The sequence below is a fragment of the Corvus moneduloides genome, chromosome 6 (genome assembly GCF_009650955.1).
Source record: "Corvus moneduloides isolate bCorMon1 chromosome 6, bCorMon1.pri, whole genome shotgun sequence".
NCBI classification, from domain to species: Eukaryota; Metazoa; Chordata; class Aves; order Passeriformes; family Corvidae; genus Corvus; species Corvus moneduloides.
The window spans coordinates 15,516,856-15,541,103 of record NC_045481.1 but is presented as its reverse complement, the minus strand read 5'-3'; the positions used below and the strand labels follow the sequence as shown (position 1 = coordinate 15,541,103).

Here is a 24,248-nt window from a genome sequence, read left to right as displayed (position 1 = left end):
AAGTTGTCTTTGTTAGGACCACAGCCACTCTTAAAGTCAGTAGAAGAAGAAGAAGGCAGTCTGCATGGTAGATTCAGATTTTAGGTGCACATTGGTAGAAAGGGAGGATCTATACAACTGAAGAAATCAAAGATGATGATAGAAGGAATTTATGGTGTCCACACTCCTAACTTAGATACCTCAATAAGGTCTGGGGCATGAATTCACTGGAGACAGGAGGTAAGAGGAAGGACACTATTAATATTTTTTTTTCTTTAGAATCAAAACAGCTGTAAAATTATGAACAAGAAGTCTGTTACATCTGTGTTCAAGGACACAAGAATTAATCATCTGGTTTTCTTAGAGGAAGGATTATGTTAAAGAAATACCTGCTTTCAATTTTTCTTCTGCTCAGAAACAACCTGAAAAATATCAAATACTCAGTAAATGCTCAAGGCAAAATGCTATCTATAATTAGCTTGTAAATGGTTTGTTTATGCAAAACACAGTGATGACTTCGGTATTATTAAGCCTGCTTGGGCAGTGCTCTTAAGCAACATGTATTCCGGATTATTAACACGCAGCATCTGATTCCAGCATTTGGTTCTTCTCTCTGATACATTCTAAAAATTCAGGAGAAACTTCACTCAAGGGAATGAGCTTTTCCTCTTCGAAATGGGAGCGGGGCTGAGCTCTGCCGTCCCCAGGTGGCGGTGTGCGCCCTGGAGAGACAGAAACGCCCAGGTCGCGGCTCGGGGTCGCCCAGGTTATCCTGCGTGGGGGGTGGATTCACTTTGGCCAAATCCCTGTGTTGCATTAAAAAAAATCCCCACTTCCAGCCTTTTCTTCCTGTGCATCTTAAACAAGTGTTCCACTGAGGTTCAGAAAGAAAAGGTAATAAATTTATAACACATCTAGATTGTGTCTACTGCAAAGCGAGTTCTGTATCTAAAGCAGCAACTCACAGTAGAATCACCACCAAATCCTCTGTATTCTACTATAATTATTATTGATCTGAAATTTATGGAAAATATTACTGATATCTGGCAAATTTATAAATATCAAATGTATTTAATTTTATTGAAGGCAGTTTCTAAAAATGTGTCCAAGTAGTAGAAATAAGATTTATTTTCTTCCAAATATGAAACTTATGGATGCAAGTTACCATGTTAAAAATTTCTCATTAAAAGAAAATAAGCCCTGGCATTCAAAAAAATTCAAGTTAACTATGGTTACTTCATTTTCAAATTAGATATATTTCATCATAGTTCTACAGGTTAAATAGCACTATCACTACAATTGTCCTAAATTTATATTGCTGTAAAATTCCTGTTTTGAATTCCTCTGTATCTTGATGAACCTTTCATCTTTTATGACAGTGGTAGTTCAGAAACTCATTCATTCCTACTGAAATGTTTTCTTCTGTGAAAAAGCAAAGACAATCACAAATAGTCTTTCAAAGATAACATCAAGTGATTTATTTGTGGGAGTATTATTATAGATAGACCAGGAAAAAAACCCCACAAAACCCTCAGGCATTAAAAATACTCCCTCCAATAGTGTCATTGGAGTCATTTTATCAGGACTGTAGATTTGAAGATTAGTGATAATGAGTGATAATTTTCAGAGAAGTTTCAACATCTGTTTAGTTCTGTATGTTCTATTCTCTTTAAGGATTTCAGCGTTTATGTCCAGGGAGGATTAACAATTCTCTGTGCAGCAGGCTTGGTTCCCTCAGATGCTATTCTGAAACCAAGGACCATGGAAAATATGGCCCAGCATTAACTTTCTGCACACTGGACTCACCTTTTAAAATAAAATAAACAAGTAGCCTGACGCAGAAATCAAACTGTTGAAACAGTCTTACACTATTACCTACAATCTTCCCCCAGGAACAGATGAGGGAGAAAATGAGCTACAAAATCAGGGGGTCAGTGCTGTCTCTGTATGTTAATTGAAAGTGCTTTGCTCTGGCATTAATGGGAATATTGTTACCTGTATCACTGTACCAGTGGCCAGAGAACCTGCCCTAGAACCTGTCCTCTCAGCTAAGGTGCAAGGAGATGGTACCTAGCTAATGAACAAGGGACCCCAGCAATTCAAAATCAAATTGTTCCAGTGATATCAGTCTAAAGAGCAAATACTCTTAAAAGCGGGGCTCTGAAGGAATGAACAAGCAAAGAACTACCCCGTGGGATCAGGTATGTTGGGAAAAATACAGAATGTATTTTTATGGTAGCCAAGAAGATGAAAGCTGCTGGATAAGCTGTGCCAGGAGAGCTTTGAAGTCCTCCTGCCTTTCTGAAGGGACCAATAACAAACCTAGGAACAGCAAAAGGCTTTGCAAATCTAAACTTAATGTGAGAAAACTCCTAGTGTTCACAAGTGGTGTATAAGTACTGTCTGGAGGGTTGGCAATGTGAGTATAGGGGAGGCTGGAGCAGGCTGAGCGTCCCCAGGCACTGAATGAGACAGACTGAGTGAGGAACAAAAGGGCCAGTGCTGAGCCAAGCTGAGCGTTTTGGGGGACACTGACGAATGTTGTTCACTGCTATGTGAAAATACATGGTCTGCCTCTCAATGCCAGGGTGCAGCACTGTTCTGAGCTGAGGACTATGGTAATGGGGAAGAGTGGTTTGGATGTATAGCTGTTAGTGAAAGGTACATGAACCAAACACATGCAGGTAACACCAAGATGACCACAACACACAGCTGAAATGCAAAAAGTAGATTTATTCCGTCATCTCACTGGCTGGAGGATTCCACAAACAGATGGAGACACATATGCTGCTAAGCTCATTTTAGCAGGGGCAAAACATGGCTAGGCCTGAGTCCTGTGTTCCAGGGGTCTTGGGCATGCACAAATCTTCCCCACGCTGTGTTTTACAATCTTCAAACTTCTTATCTTCCTTCTCCCTTAGGAAAAGGCCTCCAGCCTGTCTGAGGAATGCTGGTATGTTTGTTAACAGCACTTTGTTATCTGGGTGAGAAAGCTCTTCTTTAGTAGACAGAAAACAACCCAAAGTGAACATAAATACATGAATTTTCTCACACTGAGAGAAATATCTGCCAGGTGCAAGGTTGGTCTTGGAGTGAAAACAATTCTAAAGGCGACTTATTTTCCTCTCTCCTCACCAATCATCCTTTTTAACCCTTTCATCTCCATGGAAGATTTGATAGAAAAATAAGAACATATCTAATTTTCTAGTGAATGTTCAGAAAGCTGAAAAATAAGTACCAAGTATGGCAAGATTAATGAGAGGCACTGTTGCTATTGTAGGACAGTGTTTGATTTCATTTTAATACAGGAATTAATGCTAGTGCAGTCTGAACAGGAGATAGGAAGGAGAATCCCAGTACAAATTTATGAAGTTTCCAATCCTCACAACTGTAGAGAAAAAGAAAGTTAATGTTGAGAGCATGAAACACAAAAGCAAATACCTGAAAACAAGTAGTAGAACTCAAACCCTATTATTTTAAAATATCATATATCTAGGACAATCTCTTGCTGTTAGAGTGTCTGTCTCAGGAAGTTTGGTTGCTTAGGGTTATCCACTGTGTGCTTAACTGCTATTGCCTCAGCTGATGAATGAAAATCAGTCTTTTGCTTTCTAGTTAATTTAGACACATCTCTCAGACATATTTATTTCTGGATAAACTCTGTATTTGTTACAGACAGGTAGGATATTTAGTGTTTGGGGAGAATTTACAGGGAAAAAAAAAACTTGTCTCATCCTCTGTAAAACTGAGCAATTAAATTTACCAAGATAACAAAACCACAGCTCTGGCAAATAACCTGCCAGATATGTCTGTTTAACCACTGATCTCTACTTGTTTGTGTAGACTTCTAACTCTTTGCTCTTCACACCTTGCTAACGTATTCTGCACATTGTCAAAACCCCTCAAACTGAGGCTCTCCCCACCATCAGTGTGTTGCAAGCTGTCTTGGAAATGAGCTTCAGGGGCGTACTCTAACGAGAAGCCTAGAGAAGGATGCTATAGCTATCTGATTCAGGATTTGATAATTAAAGGCAGGAGAAAGCACAGCAAAAATTAATAAAATGTATTTAGAAATGAGTAGGGAATCTAATAAATTGACTGTTTATTGCAGCTGAGTAAAAATCTTCATGTCTGCATGTAATGAGCACAGAATTCATCTCTCAAAAATGTCCATACTGGAAATGGCGCAGTCCGTAGCTGAGGGGAGGATTATTTACTTCCCTGCCTCTCCACCTCTGAGTGCACAAGGAACACATTTTAAGCAGATATGCACAGAGCATTGGATATCTGATTGCTGTGGCTGAAAGCTGACTAGCTATAAACCAGCCCCAGTCTGCAAGATGAGTTGCTTAATTCTCACGGTGCTGGTTCCTGGGCTAATAGCTCCTAAGCCTGGGCTTATTGCCACGGCACTGTAGCTCTCCAGCATCCATCCAGTTCTGCATGCAGAGGAGTAGACGTGTCCATCTCTGTGCCTGCCCAGCTACTTCTGTCCTTAAATAATCTCCTACCAGAAATGCTGATAACATTTTTCTGCCTTTGTCTGTTACCCTGTCACACATTTTGCTTTAATGCTGAACCCAGGCAGGTGACTTGACATTTCCCTCCTGTGGATGGCTGCTCTCCCAGCAGGGAAGCCTCACAGTGTCACTGTACACCTGGATTAATGATGTTTTGGGTAGGATGTGCAGGAAGGAGTGTTCTCTGCAGTGGGAGCAGGGAAGTATTTTATTCAAGGTACTGGTCATTTATGGGTCAGTTTCTTGAATGAAGGTAATAAGTGAACTGCAAACAGGAGTTCCAGAGAGTGTGTAATTGGGGTGCAAACAATTTGTGTGGAGAGACATATACATATAAATATAGGGCAAAAAATACTTTTAAGGTTCTGGTAGATAGGAGGACAGACAGGTTTCTCCATTTTGCTCACAGCATCAGCAGCAGAGACCTCCTCCCATACCCTGGGCTCAGCAGCATAACTCAATGAGCCTGTGGGAGGTGGCTGCAACATGCCCAGGTGCTCCTCTCCCAGCCAGCAGGCACAAACACACTCTTCTGCTGCTGCTGACCCAAGGAAAGGTGTTGGTGCTTCTTGCACCCAGCTTAAAAACAAAGGGACCTGACTGTCAAGCAGTCTTCATTGAAGAGAATTCAGCATTCTACAGGTTTTGAGGAATAGAAAATAACAAAGGACTGAAAAATTCCTGGTAGCAGTAGTCACTTGTTGGTCAGGATATCTCAGCTGTGCTCTCTCCTCACTGGGCTAAAATAATGGGCCCTATAATGCATTGTGGATCCCGACTCTTCTGCTTCAGGTCTGCCAGCTGGAGCAGCCGCTGGATCCACAGCTTCCCACCTGAGGACAAAGTGGGACTGCTGGTGAGTTCTGTCTTTGAGCCTTCACTTTATTTTTTCTCATGCAAGTCTATCTTCTTGGAAGAGCTTTCTCTTGCTGTTCTTTTTCAGATAGAAAATATTTGTTTTCTTCATCCTAACTAGAAGCCAGCTCTCCCCAGGAACTCCCTCTGCTCCTCAAAGAAGTTTGTTTCCTCCTACTTCCTAGAAGGGAAATCTGTACCTGAGAGGAAGGGAATGTCATAGCATCCTACAGAGATGTCACAAAATCCATTTCTGTGGGGTGCCTTTTATAAGCTTTGGTTATAGTCCCCAGCACAAGGATTCCAGTATGTGATTCTAGAAGATCATCTAAATTTATTTAACTAAATTAAGCAGCGACTCTCTGCCCTATTGTATCAACTCCCAGTGTTAGTGTAAACCCAAAGCTCTTTTATCTGAATAGTTGTTGGCTGTGGTACTGTAGCTATTAAGCAAATAATACTGTTTCTATAAAGATTTTATTTATAAAAAGCTCAAGAAATAGGCACAAAATGTACTGAATCTGTAGGAAAATAAGACAGTTGCCTAGTGTCTTTTACTGTGCCTTTTAGTCTTTTAAATGTGTCTTGTATAAACATGGTGCTGCATGGAATGGACTAAGATACTTTTCTTTCTGACTGCCATAGCTTGCTAGTGCTTCTAGTTCAAACATGTAAAATAATCCTCTGTGGATTATTTTTCCTTCAGAATTTGTCACATCTCTGGAATTATAGCTGCAGAAGTTTGATAATACTACATAATTTGCTTGGCAATAGACAGCTTATTCTGAGAGCATTTCAATTTGTTTAGCTTTGTTTAACCTTATTTCCTTTAATTTAGGAGAAAATCATTGGATTCTCAGCATTTTCACTGGCGGTTCTTGGACCAGCTGGATGGTTCCTGTGCCACCTTTCAAGCTATAAAAAGAAATAGAAAAAAAATCCCTTTAAAATTAAGATCTGAAGGCTGCAATAAACTATAATACTCCCAACTTGGACTCTCTTGAAAGTCCCAGTTCACACTCTATCACCCATCCCATGGGCCAGGTCCCAGAAAGCTTTTGCAGATACTGTAGAATTGGACCCAGAGATACAATGGTGTAACAATACCAAATGGTGTCAGGCCTAGTCCGCCATCACCTGCTGCATTGGAGCAGCCTGAATCTGTCATCAGGTACTGCAAGAAATGGAAGATTGATGAGAAGGACTGTAAACACGCTCAAGTGACTTGCAGTTTGGCTGTTGAAAAACACATGTATCATACTAATTGTTGTTTGACCTTGTGTTTTAGACAAGTAGAGCATCTGTGTCTGGGAAACATAGGCCCATGGTAGCCTTAGAGGCACCCTATCTAACATGCTTGAGAATCCTGCCCTCCTGTGGGCAAGATTAAAGCACAGTGGTAAATTGTACTTGTGTGAATCCTTGAAATAGGAAAAAATAGCAGGTTTGCTGATCCTCCACCATGGGCCAAGCTTTGCAGTGCCTATGTTCCCACTTGTGTGCCTCTTCTGTCTGCTGCTTTGGTGATCCCTGGTTGGTGAGGTAACAAAAATGAGTTTACTCTTTGTGTTTCATCCATGGTTTTGTCATTGTTCCTGTGTCCTGTCTGCTCCATCTCATACAGGTACCATCAAAACTTTGAAGCAAATAAATGGGAAAAAAAATACAGAAAAAAAAAATTATAGCCATCTCAGACTAAAACTCTGAGAATTTAAGACAATTTTCTTGAGAGTGTCTCTTTAATCTTTACATGTGTTCTTTTGGTGTGTTCCCCCACCCAATTTACTCTTCCAGCAGAATAAATGCTTTTCTGCAGGTCATGATTGTAAGATACTTCAATTTATTTTCAATTTTTAGATTAAGATTTTTGACCTTTGAGAGATTTTTGCATGATTGCTATTTGCAATTAATATGATAAAAACTTAGAAGTCTAGACTAATTTTGAGAAAAGTACTATAAATAATATTTTTATGCCATATAACATGTGATAAAGGAATGTCTTCTAATGATTTCATGTCTGTCTTGCAGAAAAACCCAGAATATGAAGCTTTTGTGATGTTAAAGGATCAGTTGTGATGCTTAAGTATTAGCAGAATATAATTTATAATTCCATTAAGTCATTTGTAATATCTAATATCAAACAGATTCTGAAAGTAGGGCTGTGAATGTGTGAAAGTATATAATCTTGCTGTACGTCTCAAGTATGATTTACAAATAAATTGTCATGAGTTCCCTTCAGCCTTGGAACCATGACTGAAGTTTTCAGAGTGAGAGTGGAGACATTCATGCTGAGTGTTCAAAGAAACTCATACTTCTTTATTTTTTTCCAAGAAATGATAGCTTTGTCCCTTAGTTGAAGAGTCTGATGTGAAAGCCCAGTTGTGTATGTGGAAAGTTTCCCACAGATTTGGATGAGTGTTGGATATGTGCCTGCAGTCCTGGTATCCAGAGAAAAAACAATACCAGTAACTGAAAGGCACTTGGACAAGCAATCTGAAGCTTTGCTCCTGCGCACTGTGAGTGCATCCTTTGGAATCATAAGGCTATTTTGCAGAATTTGTTGTAAAAATCAGGTTTGAACATTTCAGTGTATCTGCTTGTCCTGTATCTGATTTCATCATCCTTCTCTCACCTAGTAATGTTTAAATAAATCAGTAAGATATTACATTTCAGTTGTTGTACTTGTCCTCTTAAATTATGGCAATGAGTAATAAGATTGCCTGGTTATAATACGTACTCGGGGGATGTGAGTGAAGCACTGAGAATTGCGTTGGATGAAATATGGTAGAAAAGTCACTTGGTGTCTAATATCTGGGACTACAGATATATAGTGATGTTTATATTGAAGCAGTGATAATTTTTAGAAACTATTTACCTGAAGAGCTACTTAAAATTTAAGTGTTTTTCGCAAATACTTTTTTTTTTCAGATTTCCAATCCACTTCAAGCATTTTTTTCCTAGAAGTACTATTGATTACATTTTATGGGCATTTTAAAATGCTCCAGTCTTCATGTAGCCCTCTTTACTGATTGCAAATGGATCTTTAACCCTGAGATTGGAAGCTCTGGAGAATGTGGCACATAGAAAACCAATATGAAAAGGAGAGAAGCCAGGTCATTGCAGGCACCTTTATTGCTGTTAGTGTGGTATTGAGTGAGTTTATACATTTCACTAAGTGCAAGGGTGTTTATTTATTACTCTAAACCAGCCACAGTTCAGCCAGAACTGGGCTGATAAATGCAGCCAGTAGTGCCCAGGGCTCTAGCTCCAACAGCTGTTTTTCCTCAGGCTTCCTACAGCTCCCCAAGGTGTTTGGTCAAAATGGTCATTGTGTGTTTCATTTCAGCAGCAATGACCCTACCTGCAGCCTGACTGGTACCACTCGGGGCTGCCTGAGTGATGCTGAGTTTTTTGTGTGGGCATCAGTGGAGTCCCTTGCAAAGAAAGGCAAGAGACTCCCTCCTGTAATTCTGCAGATGGGGAGCCCCAAACATGAAATGCTTGCCCAAGATAAGGCAGCAGGGTAGCAGGAGGTGGAAACAGAGAGTTGGAGGATGTTTCCCTGCCGTTCTTCTCATGGTATATTTACATCAATGGTTTTCATTTCTTGCTGATGGATCAAAGCTGGCTTTAAGCTGACTGTAGGTAGTAGCACAGGTAACACATATATTGCTAAGGGTAAGTGGCTGAAGCCTGTTCTTTCATGGGAACACAAGTAGCAGCCATTCCAGATAAGACAGAAGATCTTTTATTGAGCTAAACTTTGTAATATTTACATGCTTTGTGATTATAGTTATGTGCTGCAGTGTAAAATAAAAAAGCTAAAATACTCATAGTTCTGAGTAAGTAGAAGTGTCTTTCAGCCACTCTGTTGTCTCTTCTTAAGAATGGATGCTCTAGATAAGCTTACACTTAAATTAAGAGGCCCAATAGTATTCAGCTTATAGTCCATAAACACTCTGGGTCTGCAAAAAATAGTTGGGGAATACTATGCAATTGTCAGTAGGCCTGAATTTGCAATAGATAGGACAATTTGTAAGGATCTGCAGATGAGAAAAATACATTCCCATGTAAAGTGCAGCAGCTTTCCTACAGGCTGTGTTAAGAGTGTCCCAGTTCCATCAATTTTGTTCACTTTCTGTTTCCAAGGTTCCAGTCTCTGGTAGTCCACCCTTCATTTCATCTTATGTAGCTCCTGGATTCCTATGTGGAGCAAACCAGTTTGGAGGAGAGACTACACAGCTTGCTGGCTTCTAAGGAGGCAGCCTTCAAATGCAGGAGCAAGGTCAGCCAGTTTTAATTGTTACTGAGCCAGGTCTTGACCCTGCCATGGGTGGCCAACATGGTACAGGTGTGGTACAACACCAAGGACCTCAGCAGCATTGAGCGTCGTATGCCTACTCCTCACTTCCTTGTGGAAATTCTCACGCCTTCTTTTGCTCTCTGTTTTTGCCCAGCAGAGACATTTTACAAATGTTTTTACTTGAGTGTAGAAATACTAAAGCAAACTAAATATCTGCTCTTCTTGATTTCTCTGTTCATTTCTTTGCCTTTAGGCCATGATACTGTGATAAGTTTAAGAAGGCAGTATTTTGACACTTGTCATTCTGATTCCTAAAGCATTACTACCACTACAATGTGCTTTTATTTTAGCCATGTAGGTAGGTGGTATAGTCAATTCTGCACAAGTCTGATATTAAAGGTAAGAAAAAACCCAGCCTTTTGCGGGGGAGATATAATTCAGCCAGGGTGGTGCTGAGTTTCACAAAATTGGCATGATAGCTGTCACAAAGACTGTGCCTCTTAGAGCAGTATATCCAATCTCTGATTTTATAATAGTCCTAGTATATGCTTATCAAATTTGTGCTAATTCTTTATGCAGGTCACCATGTATTTCTCAAACTCCACTGCTATGGCAACAAATTAAGTATTTTGTTCACTTAGAGGCTAATGACATTACTTTAGAAGAGAAATTGAGGGCATTTATCAGAGATTTTTACAGTGACAGATACTGACAAATGTAATAATAAAGCAAACATCCACAGACTGAGTTGATGTAATTATCAGAATAAGAGGAAAATTACAGTTTTGTAAGTACAATCAAATAACCACTGTATTTCTTAACGACATTTTTTTCCCCCTGAAGTCTTAATTATTCTAAATTGGGGAAAGAAAGAACAAATATCAACATCACAAGCTGGCTACCCTGTTGGAAACACAGTACTAGCAATGAGCCACAGAGCCCTTTAGTGCTCCATCTCTCACTTTAAAGCAGCCCAAGCCAGAGATGACTGAAATGAATTTGTCACATGCCAGATGGCATAACTGATATGGGTTGGTGGCTTCAGCCAAGCTTCTGGTCACATCACGATCACTTCTGCCATTACTGCCAACTTGTTCTCTATTCTATTCTAATTCTCTACCCTGTCCAAATTTCTCTCCTACTATACCCCACACTTTCCTTCTCAGAATAGTTACTTTCCTGCCCTCTCACAGGAGAAAGGTCTGGTTGATGTTTTTTTTCTGTACACAGTGCTGTGTGATAGTGCCACTAAAGGAAGTTTTCCTTGCATTTTTAAGTCTCAGCACAGAGGCCAAGATTGCATATCTTCACCACAGAAGAAATTATTTCCCTGCACAAGACTATAAAGCTGTCAGTAGTATTGTATTACTTTTGTGCAGACATGATTTTCTGTGGGCAAGAAGAGGTGCTTTCCCTGTTCCCTGTCTCTTGGCTCATGCTGGTTAATCCAGGTGTCAGAGCCCAAAGGAACTGCTCTAGAAATCATCCTGTGTCAACCAGGATACATGCTGTAGCCTATCTGAGTTAAGTCTAACTGTTCAGTTTAATCCCAGATAGACTTTTTCCTCAAGTGATTATATATTTTACATTCATTCATGAGGATTAATGCTCACCTAGAGCAAAGATTTAGAGACTAATTTAATATGGTATAACTATTGCTGTAAAATACACTCCTCTGAGCCTGAGGGACTCCATCTGCTGTTTGAATCTGACAGAGAGGAGGTTGGTCCCTATGCAGGAGCTGTTCAGGGGCTCCAGTTCCATACCAAGACCCTTTCATTGGCATTAGTTTAGCCTTGTAAGTATCCAGAAAGCACCATGTGGATTGAAAAATCCTGAGGGCCAGAGAAACTTGCCTTCTTCTGATCGAGTTCACTCTATATTTGGCTTTTCTTATTGGAATTACCATTGGCTCATCAAGCAGATTCTGCTCTCCCTTGCCTCCTTCCATGACACAGCCTTCAATTCAGATAGGCTTGTAGTGATTAGAGCAAGAACTTGAGACATTTCAAACATGTTCCGACCTCTACTGCAGTTTTTAATATCCCTATCACAATGCAGTTATTGATAATCTCTTGCCAAAAATGGTGAGGAAGTTTCAAAAAATTGAGGCATTGGCTTAAAATAAATGAAATCGAAAGTTAAATGGTTTTGGTTTGTGTTTTGATAAAACTTACAGAGCACTTAGGTCCTTGCCTCTCATTTAGGCATTGAAATCCTAATTTGTTTCAATCATTGTTTATATTGCATTGGAGTCTTTGAATATGTTGGGCAAGAACAAACTTTTATTTAAAATTCAAATAAAGACCCCTGTAATTACATGACTCTGGAAGCTGCGCCTTTAAGGAAAACACCATGAGAATGTTTTGAGATTTGGTAACAGTGCACGTCTGGATACCAATGTGCAGATATATATCCCTGTAAACTGATACATTGATTTATTTTTATCCATGTATACATTCACTTCAATTTATAAACAGTTTAATAAATTTTCTGTACATGATTCAAGGTAGGAGGGCTTAGGATTTGTATTTTTCAGAAAGGATTACCTTTCTAAAAGTAGATTTGTTAATGCTTGGAGATTAAAAAAAAGGGGCAATACTAGATTTTGTCTTTTTGGAGCTGAATACTTGAAAATGTAATTCAAAGTGGCAACAATCACATATATAGTGACTTCTGTGCTTGATGACTTCTTTTCTCCTTAGAGGATATTTCATTAATTTATTCTTGAATTATGTTGTAACTACAATGCACATTCTTAGGCAGGCAAAATTTAGTTAAAAACCAGCACAATGCACAGAAACAATATGCTCCACATCCCTTCCAAACCTTATCTATCTTATCCTGCAAAAGCCACATTTCGAAACAACCAGAAATACACAAGTCCATGGGACATGACAGGATGCATACACAAGTGCTGAGGGAGTTGTCCAATGACACTTTAAGACTGATTTTTATTATCTTTAAAAAGGCCAAAGCAACTGGAAGAGTCCTGAGAAGCAGACGAAAGCAAATGTCACTCCTATTTTCAAGGCGGTATCCAGGAAATTATAGGTCATTTATCTTCACCTTGATCCATGGGAAGATGATGGAGCAAATCATCCTCTAAACAACTTTCAAATACATTAAGGACAGGAAGATTATTTGGAGGAGTTACTGTGCATTTATGAAGGAAAAATTATGCCTGACCAACCTGATAGCCTTCTGCAACAAAATTACTGACTCCGTGTATGAGGAGAAAGCAGTGAAAGTTTATCTTTAGCAAGACTTTCATCAGTGCCTCCCATAACACTGGCAAAGACAAACTGATGAAATATGAACTAGGCAAGGTGACAATGATGTGAATTGAAAAGTGGCCAGACAAACTGCCAGGCTCAAAGGGTTGTGATCAGGGGCAAAAAAGTCCTGCTGGAAACCAGTTGCCAGTGCTGCACTGCAGGGGTCAACCGTGGGCCAGTGCTATTTCATGTCTGTGCCAGTAACCCAGATGATAGGACACCCTCTGCAGATGATACAAAACTTGGGGCAGCAGTTGATACACCAGAAGCTGATGGTTTTGCTGCCTTTCAAACGTGTCTTGAGAGCTTGGAGACATGGGCCAACAGGAGTCTCCTGAAGTTCAACAGGTGAAAATCCAAGTCATGCACATCCGAGGGAATAACTAAGCACCAGTACAGGCTGGGGCTGAGCAGCTGACAAGCAGCTCTGCAAAGAGTGACATGGGGGTCCTGGTAGACACCAAGCTGACCGTGAGCCAGCAATGAGCCTTCATGGCAAGAAGGCCAACAGGATCCTGGGCTGCAGTAGGAAGAGCATGGCCAGCTGGTCAAGGGAGGTGTTTATACTCCTCTATTTGGCACTGGTTAGACCCAACTGGAGTGCTGTGTCTGGTTCTGGACTCACCAGTACAAGAAAGACATGAATATACTAGAGTAAGTCAAGGGAAAGGCTAAGTGATGAGGAGACTGGAGCACCTGTCATATAACAGATGCTGAGAGAACTGGGACGGTTTAGCCCCAAAGTCAAAAGGTTTGGGGTGGGGAGTGGATCTTGTCAATGTGTACAAATACCTTAAGACAGGGACTAAGGAGATGGAACCAGACTTTTCTCAGTGGAGCTCAGTGATAGGACCACAGGCAATTGGCACAAACTGAAATACAAGATTTTCCACTTAAACATAAGAAAAAACTTTCTGCTGTGAGGATGGCCAAACTGTTGAACAGGTTGGTTAGAGAATTCGTGGGGTCTTCATCCTTGCAGATATTTGAAACCTGACTGCACATGGCCCTGAGCAATTTGCTCTAGCTCACCTTGCTTGGAGCAGGGAAGTTAGAGTAGACAAGCTCCAGATATTCTTTCCACCCTTGAAAATCATGGAGATTCCATGATTCTGTGAAATTTCCACTTATAAACTCAGAAAGTAGCATTTATTCTTTCGGTTTGCATCAGTTGGTATGTAAATTTTTCACTCCCTATTCATTTAATGTTAAAAACATGTTCTTTCATTAATGATTTGTGGGCTTTAAGATGCATGCAGCTTTTCTGTGTTCTCTTAACTGAGTGTGTGCAGAGGCAAAAAACATATGGACATAAACCTTAGCTGCTTAAAAAGGTTTCCTGTGGAGCATTGTACCCATTTTATTAGGCACATTCATGAGGATCTTGCTGAGAGATTATGCCTTTGATTCAGCCCAGAGACTTGAGAAATTAATTCCCAGAGTACCACATTCCTATATTTGCTCCTTAATGACATTTGTTCACAATTTAAAGTGTGAGTCTTTATACTTGAATTAACAAACTAGGCAACTATTAAATTGTTTGACTGAACAACAGATGACTTGTATGGAATTTATTTAGGGCTTAGACATTGTTTAGACAATGCAGAAGGAGTCATAAGCAATAAATTGTTTACCATGTACCTGAACTACATGCTGATCTGTGCAGGACCTTGTTCAGTAAATGCAGACATAGTTGCAATTTTCAGGCACTTAAACTAAAGAAGAAATTTTACATGAAAAATGGAATTAATATTTTCTCAGTGTACTCCTGCTTTATCAACTTGAGCGTTTTTAATAAGCTCACCAGTCTGGTATGTGAACACTTGGTGTATTTTAAAGATACTTATGGAAGCTCAGTTCCCCTCAGTGCAGAGAGTTCCCTATTGTTCTGAAATGAGCAATAAAGCAGTTCAGATTGATTTGTTGCATCAACAGACAGAAATTCAAAGATGAAACCTGTCTTCAATATCTTATTTCAATGAAGTCTGAAAGCCATTTGTCTGTATTTTCATCACTTATGCTCCATGTTGTGAGACATAGGGTTGGGGGAAGTAGGGTTTGTAGCACCACATGACCTCTCTGGGCACTTTACTAAATAAAGCTTCTAATAAGAGAAAAAACTCAAATGTTTACTCTCAAATATTTGAATGTAAAAGAGAAAACAGTGGTATAAGTTGGCTTCGCTCTCTCTTTGGGGCTCACAAGCAGCAGGGAGTGTGGAAAGAACTATGGCTTCCAGTAAGAGCTCTGTTTTGTACCTAATTAAGTGTTGAAGAAACATTGTCCGTGCAGTATTTTTAGAAAATTGCTTTCAGAAAAAAAGCCAACCAGTTAAATGCCAGTGAACAGCATCTGCCCCTTCACCACAGTTCCTGGCACCAAATATGCTTTGTCCTCAAACCAGGGCAGCAGTAATTTGGAGGCACTGCCTTGTATGATGAATAACAAAACATACCTATTTTCCTCCATCTCCACAGCACAGTTCTCTTTGACTGGTACAGGCCTACTCATCTTACACAGCCCAGAATTTTGAGGAGAGTGTGTTGCAATGGACTTTTTTGTGTGTAAACATCAAGACTCCCATGCCCTGGCTGATGAAATACTGCTCCTTCCACATAGCTTTTTCAGAGGTGTGAGGGTCTAAAAAACTGGTTTGGAAAGTTTTGGAGAAGAAACTCCTAGCTTTCCTCGGGAAAGGCACGGCGGTTCCGAGGTGCTTGGTGCACTATAGAAACAGGTGGGGAAACCCGGGCAGAGGCACCTGACTTGCCCGCCCGCCCGCCTGGGGCACACAGCTGGAGCCCAGGGGTTGAGGGGAGAAGTACTCAAGGGAACAACCGTCCTGTTCCATGCCAAGGATCACACGGAGAACACAGCACAACCCCTGGCAGTGCCACCACCGCTGTCTTCGCTCAGTGCACTCCCGCGGGGCCGGGCGAGGGCACCGCCAGCTCCTCCGCAGCCCCGGCCACCCTAGCGGTCCCGGGAGTACCGCCGAAGCTTATCAAGATTTTCCGGCTCGGCAGCTCTCAACTCGACGCTGTGACAAGCTCGGCGGGGCCACAGCCCCGCTGGCGTGGGTGTCTCAGGACCGCCCCGGGGCCAGCCGGCCTCCCCCTCCCCATGCCATCCCATAGCATCCCATGGCGTCCCATGTTCCCCGTCCCACCTCTCACCCCGTCCCTCCCGAGGATGCTGTTTGCCGCGGCCGCCAGGCGCGCTGCTCCTTTAAGCGCGCTCCCGCCCGGTCCCGCCCGCCCGCCGCTCCCCGGCCCGCAGCCCTGCGGCACCGGCAGCGGCAGCGACACCGGCACCGGCAGCGACACCGCGGCCGGGGGCCGGCGCTCCGCGGCGCCGAGGGGCAGAGAGGGGCGGCAGCATGTCCACCAAGGCGGAGCAGTGTGAGTGGGGGCCGGGCGGGCGCCGGGCCGGGGTCTGTCCGAGGGGAGGGGAGGGGAGCGGGGCCGGGGCGCCGTCCCGCCGATGGCGCTGCCCCTCCGCCGCCCGCCCGCCGCCCCGGCGGGGCCGCGCTGCCCGGGCTCCTGCCGCGCTCTGCGGCGGCCGCGAGCAGGCGGTGCAGGGGGAGGGGGCTGCCGGCGTTCTGGCTCTTTCTGTCGGAGCCGCCGCCGGTGCTGGGTGGCCGCAGCCCCCGGACCCCCTCGCTGGCCGGGCGACCCGCTCGGGGCGGCGGCGTGTTTGTGCAAAGGCAGAGCGGGGACCCGACCGGGGAAACGAGGGATCGGGGATGAGAGTTAATATTGAGACCTCCGGCTTAGCCCCCCGCCCCACGGCGGGAGCGGTCCAGCCTGCCCCGTCTGCCAGCGCTGCGTCCTGTCCCAAAGGATGCAGCCACCTGCGAGAGCAGAGGTGACGCACGCGTTGCCACCTTGCAGGTGGTCTTGCAGTGAGATAGAGCGACAAGAGTCGTGCTGTCGTTCGTGCCCGTGCCGCTCACCTTTAGGGTGAATGTAGGCTGGGTGTTTTTGTCTTGCCCACAGGCTGCTTGCCACAGTGGCCAGTGTCCCAGCAGGATTCCCCCAGGTGCTGGCATCCGCCTGCCCGCGGCCAGCGTGCCTCTGCTTGGTCACGGGTGTTCTAACCACCATGTTGGCTGGATCTGATTAGAGCATGATTAGATGACATGGTGGTTGGGATACCTGCATCTGGGCCATGGAAGTGCTCCCCAGTGTTGTCGCTCATGACACCTTGGTGTGTCTGCAAGAGCCCCGATGGGAGGCTGAAAAGAAAATACTCAGGGTAGTCAAGCTCATCACCCATGTCAAAGCTACTTTCTAGCTTGATACAGTGTCATGGTTATGAACAGGCAGTCTGTGACCAGGGGGTAGGATTGATGTTTGTCATGATGACGTGATATGATTTGACACTTCACATGCTGAGACTTCCTCTTTTCTTCCTCTGGGTCACTGAGGAGGATCCTTGTGTTTCTAGATGTCTATGCTGAACTGGTCTAACAAAAAGAATACCTGTATTTTTTTACTTTAGGGTTTACTGCTTATTTATAATGATGGATGATCTTGCTTTAAAAATATTATGCAGATGTTAATTTATTGCTGTAGAGGTGCAGTTCTAGCCTCATAAATAGAGACACAATGTTCTGACTCTGCAGAAGCCCTGAATTGTGCAGTGTTTGGATCTGTAGTGTTCTGTTGTTGCTACCTTCCTCACCTTCCACTTGGGTTCTGTAACTATTTCTTCTTTCATGTGATACTTATACATTAATTACACTTCCTTCACACTGCCATGTGGAAGGATTTGTGCTGCTTTTTTCCCCAGCCCTGGCTATGGCATTATCTTCCTCTTCTATTCTGCTTTCTCTGTTCCTCCATTCCTAATGCTTTTGGTCTGTTGTTTGAGCTTCTCTTTCCTATTTTATCCTTGGCTGCTTTTTCTTTTCATCCATTTGTACTTTTCAAGACACTGCATCTAGGCCTGCCATGTCTCTGTTGCTCTCTATTTTAAGATTTACTTGGGGTCCAGATTTCAGATCTTTCTGCCTCCTAATGTTCCTTTTCATGATACTCCAGGAAGAGTATTTGGTTAATGGCCATATCCTTTGCATTCTAACCTGCTGAATGTATTTTGTTTATCAAGGCTACATCCCTGACTAGTTCTTACGGCATTACCAAATGTCTTTACATAACTTCAAGATTCCCTCACCTGCAATTTTTGAGCAATGGACTCTGACAAGGATGTGTTGGTGTGCATACATCACTACCAGTCAAACCCCAGCTGTCGCTGTTGTTGCTTCTGCCCTCACTGAGTGACAGGCAAGAACCAGAATGTCTTGAGAAGGACTCAAGTCATAATGAATCTCAGTTTACCAGTGAAACACTACGACTGAGGAATCACACTGAACAGAACAGAAGATGTGCTGGTCTAAACATGAATACCACAGCTCTTGGGCAGGTTGTATGAACAACAGGTAAAATGGTGTCAGTCTGGGAAGTCGACTGGAGAAGCTTCCCTTTTTTGTAACCACACACATCTTGTATCCCATGCTAGACGTATCAACAGTGGCTTGCATCATTTGACTCTTTGCAGCATGCCTCACGTGTTCTGTTGTATTCAAAGAAAATGAATTCTTTTTCACCTTAAATAGCAGTAATTGGTATTTAGTTGTGGTAAGTAATGTCCTGGGAATGTCTGATGCCTGCTCTATTCCCCTCCAGAACAGTGGAGCAGCCAAAGCCAAAGCTTTGAGGACTCCTAATGGTTTCACTCTTGGTTCAGTCAATGCTTACACAAGGGCTGAGGAGTTTAGTGAAGTCTGTGTAGATCCTAGAGAGATACCTATTTGTTTTTTAGGATGACCCTGTGACAGTGGCCAAGTACTTCCACAGGGTGACATCACTTTTTGAAGTGTGTCTTCAGGTACTCAGAAACTCAGAAAATTGGGTCATTCACACACTTCCTGTAACTCAAAAGCTGGGAAAGTTTTTGCTCTAGGGCTTTCCTTCAGAATTTTCTTTGTGTTCTGGGAGTCTGTGCTGAAATGGATAGAATTTTGGGAAGCAGAACTGAGAAGTGAGGCTGAAAACTTTAGCCTAAAGCTAGTGTTAATATTTAGGCTTTATAAATAAGTTTTCTCTTTTGATATTTTGCCTGATACAATTGCACAATGGCAATTAATAGAAATAAATGGATTTCCATCTTTAAAATAAAGTGATTATAAGTGATTCTAGATAGCCCTATGCTCTGTATTGAAAGTTAGTAACTGTAGGGAAGCACACAGCTCTCTGAAATACATCTAGGTCTGAATTCTGTAATCGTCTTTGGCATTTTGTTCATCCATTTAATTTACAGATATCTGACAGTAAACCATGGCAGCCACAGTAATCTGTGCACCTTGCTGCGAATTGTTCTTAGTTGGGTACTGTGACACATAGTCTGTGTCCTTTACAAGTATACTTGGTTTCATTTTTTTTTCACCTGACAAGAGAAAGTAACATCACAAAATACGTTTAGGAAGTCATTGCTTTCTTAATCTAGAAATTAAACCAAATTAGCTTTTTTGACAGTTAAAGCAAATGCCTACCTTTTAAATAATCTGATGAGATGGCCTGCAAATCTGGGACTAAAACTGAGATTAGTGGGCAGAAAGAATGAAGTGTGAGATGGGAAGGGGAAAGCAGTCTTGGGCAGTGCAAGTCAACCTCTGTAATGTGGAGTGAAACACATCCTGCCCAGATGTTACTACCCCAGTGGTTTGGGGGCTGTATAGGAAGCTGGTTATGGCTGCTCTCACATGGGATAACCTCCTGAAAAGCACAGTTTATGTGCCACAGGCCTATGTGGTGGCCTGAAAGGCTCTGATCTTGCTCCCAGCTATCCTGAGGCAATCTGAGTCTGAGTGATGAAATTTGTCTTTTCAGTTGTTTGAGGGGGAGGGGAAAAAGTAATGTGATTGATTTTTAATTATTCATTAATGTGACCTTAGAATAAATTTGTGAGGTAAAAGACTTAAAGATGAGGAAAAATAACTAAAGATGCTTATGCATTTTTATTGTATTACTTTTGCATATGCATTATGGCAGTGTCCCTGGTTGCATTTTTGCTTGCTGTTTTCATATAAGCCCCAGCCCTTCAGCCACGTGATGGGCTTTCTCCTTGTGATGAAGCCAGGTAATATCACGAGGTAGACTTCTGTCTGTAGAAGCTTCACTTGCTGCAGGAACTGGGGAGTGCAGTCCTTACAGCACGAAATGAGTTAAAGAATGACCTTGATTGGGTGCTGCAAGGCTGGATATCTTGTCATGCATTCAAGAAAACAGTATTCTTCATTTGATGATTTTTTGGGAGTTCCTCATTTTATGGATAATTGACTGATAATTGATGGATGACCTCATTTGTTGTGTGGCTAACTACTCACTGAATCTTTTGTTTCCTGGATATGAAAGTCCAGTGTGTACTGTTACCTATACTGGCAAAATGGCTTTCAGTATCTTAAGCTGAGCCTCCAACAGTATTTGCAGACATTTTGCTCTTGGTGTCTGTCCATCAGTCTTTTTCTCTAATATGGATACAATGTCACCCCATCTCATTCAACTTGCCAGTGGCACAGGAGAAAATCAGAATGTTCATGAACTGTTCAGATATCTCAGCAGTGAGAGGCATAGTGATGTCTCTCAGGCAGTTAGTACCTTTGTTCAGTGGAGGATTTAATGGTATTCATACCTTAATAAATGCCACTTGACCATGAGAATAAAACAAAGTGTTGACTAATTGATTGTTTAGGAAGCATGATTTATCTTCCACACTGAAGGAGCCCTGTAGGGGAGCAAGGTGTATCTTGGTGTAGTGAAACACTGTTTTAATCCATATGCTTAAGGGCTGAAAGAATTCAGAAGCATCTCCCCTTTTAACTGCCTGTTACAGTCTTGGTGCACTTTTACCATGATGAAGAGTTCCCAGGCAGCTGTGCTTTCATGAGGCTGTGTCTTCAGTCCAGTGCAGCTGAGCAGCCCTCTGTCACAGCCAATGCACTCTGTCTCTCAGCAGAGTTGATTAATCTGAGTGGAGCACAGAGTGTTGGGTGTGTGTAGGTGTCTCTACATGAGACTGTCTTGTGCTGTATAGGCAATGTAAGGCAATGCAACTAGGGTGGGTGATCACTTTTTTCCCAATACTGAGCAGGAATCCCATTAGAAAGTAAACCCACTGTTACTTGTAATACAACAAAAAATGGTTTGAGTGAAGGTGTACGCCTGCTACTGCTCTTTGAAATCCCCTCATCTGGTTGATTACACTTCCTAAAACAAATAAACAGCAGACACATTGCTCTTTTCATGTCTTTAGTTCATTGCATAAAGTAAATGTATGGCCTACAGTAAATCAAACCAGGTCTCTCTGTCTTAGCTGATATCTCTGCTTTGGCTGTAGAAACACTTATCTGTCTCAGATGAACCTCCTGTGATCCAATGACTCATTCATTATAAATGAATCTTGAGATGCTTGGAGACATGGAAGAAGTACAGAGTGGTAATATATATTTTTTAATTTGCTAGCACTGTTTGCCTAATACAGATGCAGAAATTCACTTCCATGTGTTCTCCCTGGTACTCTTACAATTTATTCAGTCAGAACAGAAAGAACAGAGAGATTTTTCTGTTTGTTGAGTTTAACACTTAAATTAAAAAAAAAAAAAAAGGAAAAGGAAGAAACAGACATGACTCTGTCAAAGTCTGCAAAAAACCTAAATGAAAGTTTCTGTGTTTGTCTTTTTGTCTTTTATGTAGTTGCTTCCAAAATCCGTTACCTTCAAGAGTACCACAACCGGGTTCTCCACAACATATACCCTGTGCCCTCTGGAACTGACATTGCAAATACTCTGAAATACTTTTCTCAGACGTTATTGAGGTAAGTTTTGACTAATGCTCTTGAAGAAAAAAGAGCTAAAGAATTGTAGGAGATATTGATTGGCTTTGTATTGGTTTCCAGATTTAATGGGTCAATGGTCAGCCAAAAAGAGTCAGAGCATAATTTAAGAAAAAGATGGTATGAACAAATCTCTTCAGTGGCTGTTGCCCAATTTGCCCAGTTAAGCCCCTTATTGAGTGGCTGATTCTAGAATAAACTTGGTTGATTATGCATTTGCTTGGCCCTCCTAAGACTTAGCTGAACGCACAGACATGCTGAACTTGTGAAGAAAGGAGTTTCTGACCTGTAGAGTTTTAGATGTGTATAATCATGACCTCCTTGACAGTCCTGGTGCCTCAGAATCCCAGAGTGATGAGCCAGACAAGCAGAACTGGATTCTTACTGTGCCGTAGTTCAGCTGTTTTGGGTTCTGGTTCAGTCCCTTAGAACAATAGGAGTAGACACAAAGTTTGTATACAGATCTGGATTTTCATGGCAACACCACATCAGGATTGTTCTGACTCAAGGTTTTTGACTTAGTCTAATATTAGTAATAATATATAGTACTAAATACCACGTGAATGCAAAATACATTATGAACAGGAAATACTACCTCTTGTCTTGCTAAAAAAGATAGGAAAAAATGTGAGACTTTATTAGGAATAATGTACATTCCACAGTGCTGCCTAGTGGATTCATATTTCCAAATTGTTTTTAAAATGGCTTTTGACCACGAAGAGGGGATTTCTATCTGCTGGTTTTGGCTGGCACTAGTTTTCACATCCAGAAGAATGCAGTTAAAATTGCATTTTTGTGCATAGCTTCCTGATTTATACCTGGAAAGATTGTCCTTGCTGTCAGAAGGTAGTTTGGAAATAACGCTGTTTGCCTTATTTGAGGAGGAAACATTAACAAAATACAATTTACTCATATATTTGTACATATACTCCTATGATATATACAAGTTGAGAAGCAAGAATTTAAACTTGAGAGAATGAGAACAGTTCATTCTAACAGTCAAAGAGCCTGAGATGCATCAAAATTTTCTTGACCCTGTTTATAAGAAGGAGAGACACATAGACAGAAATAATTTTTAGTGGAACACCTGTTCACAGCAAACTTGAAAACCTCCTGCTTGCTTTTGAAAATTTCAAGAGCACATCTGTTTCCCTCCTCATTTAGACTGTTGAAGAAACTTACAGCAGCCAGTAGGACTTCTTGTTTGAAGATTAATAAATGAAATTTGGTCTCATTGTATTGAGCAGTGGGAAAATATGTTCAAAGAGTCACTATAGATACCTCTGAAATGTGTCTCTGTTCCCACATCAGGCTGTTATGATGGATTATTTGTGCAACACTTAAATTGCATTTAAGTAAGATTATTTATGACAAGACAGCTTTTGCTTAAGTACTGTGAACCTTTAAGCTGTTAAAGCAAGAAAGTTGGACTTGATCTGAATATTTTCTCTTTCAGCTGTAACTACCAAGTGCTGTAATGAGATATGTTTCTTTTTGATCAGAAGTTCACTTGGTCAGGATGGATTTAGAATGTGCTGTTTAAAGAAAGCATCTTTATAGCTCTCCATGGTCTTCATGTTTCTAAACAGTACAGCTGACATGTCCTGTGTGATAAATTCCTCACACTCAGGAGCAGTGATGTTCCTGGGCTTACTGAAAAAGCTTTATACTTAGCAACTATGAGAGCAGATCAGAAATCAGGGCAGCAATTGCACAATCGAGCAACTCCCTTTCTTTTATTTCATGTTCAGAGTGGGACTGAACCAAAATCCTCTTGTTGATAATGCTGAACCTCATGGGGCAGAAGTGATACTCATATCTGATACACAGACCTATACAAATGGCTTTGTCCTTCATGATCTGGGATCTGATCAGCTTCAGAACTAAAAGGGTATGAGAAATTAATGCCTGGACTTGATCTAAATTTAAGTGGACGGAGTTCTGATACTCATCAAGGTCAAATTCACATTCTAAACCCCTGTAACTGGGGAGTTTAAACTGTGGGTCAAAGACTGAGTGCTATTGTTGAACCAGTATAAGTTTATATGCTTGCTGATACTAAGAAAGAAGATGGATAAAAAAGCAAAACAGCACACCCTGTATTTAGTGTGGCAGATGGAAAGAAGGAAACTCCCACCCACTGTGTGCAGATCTCTGCAAGATTTATCCTAAAACTAAACAGACTGGTTAAAAACCTTTCTGAAGAGCGTGTTCAAAAATTTCTTTGAATATTTTGCATGCTGAGTCTCCTTTCTGCCTCCTACACTGAGACTCCATTGTACAAGGTTTAACATCAATCACAGAAGTACATGGTGGAGAATAATCTTTCTAGCTTAACACAGAGCATATGCAATGAATTTGGGCTGCTAAGAGAATGCTGATACAACCGTGACAAAAATGCCCGTTGATTTCTGGAGC

The 24,248-nt window shown here is 41.6% G+C and overlaps 1 protein-coding gene and 1 long non-coding RNA gene across 6 annotated transcripts in view; both read left to right on the top strand.

Moving 5' to 3' along the window:
* The first annotated feature begins 4,644 nt into the window (after positions 1-4,644).
* Positions 4,645-8,023, top strand: LOC116445676. The gene is made up of 2 exons (XR_004240852.1): positions 4,645-5,355; positions 6,193-8,023. It is a non-coding gene; the product is annotated as an uncharacterized LOC116445676 (long non-coding RNA).
* An 8,199-nt stretch (positions 8,024-16,222) lies between these two features.
* The window catches only part of UNC79 (unc-79 homolog, NALCN channel complex subunit), a 107,420-nt gene continuing 99,394 nt past the window's right edge, over positions 16,223-24,248 (top strand). For 3 of the 5 annotated variants that reach the window (XM_032112398.1, XM_032112397.1, XM_032112391.1), the window contains exons 1-2: positions 16,223-16,336; positions 21,692-21,812. In XM_032112398.1, the coding sequence (XP_031968289.1) occupies positions 16,315-16,336; positions 21,692-21,812 (143 nt within the window). In that variant the 5' untranslated portion in view covers positions 16,223-16,314. Of the gene's footprint in view, positions 16,337-16,571; positions 21,813-24,248 lie in introns of those variants that run through there. The other 2 variants (XM_032112394.1, XM_032112388.1) reach the window with 1 other exon arrangement.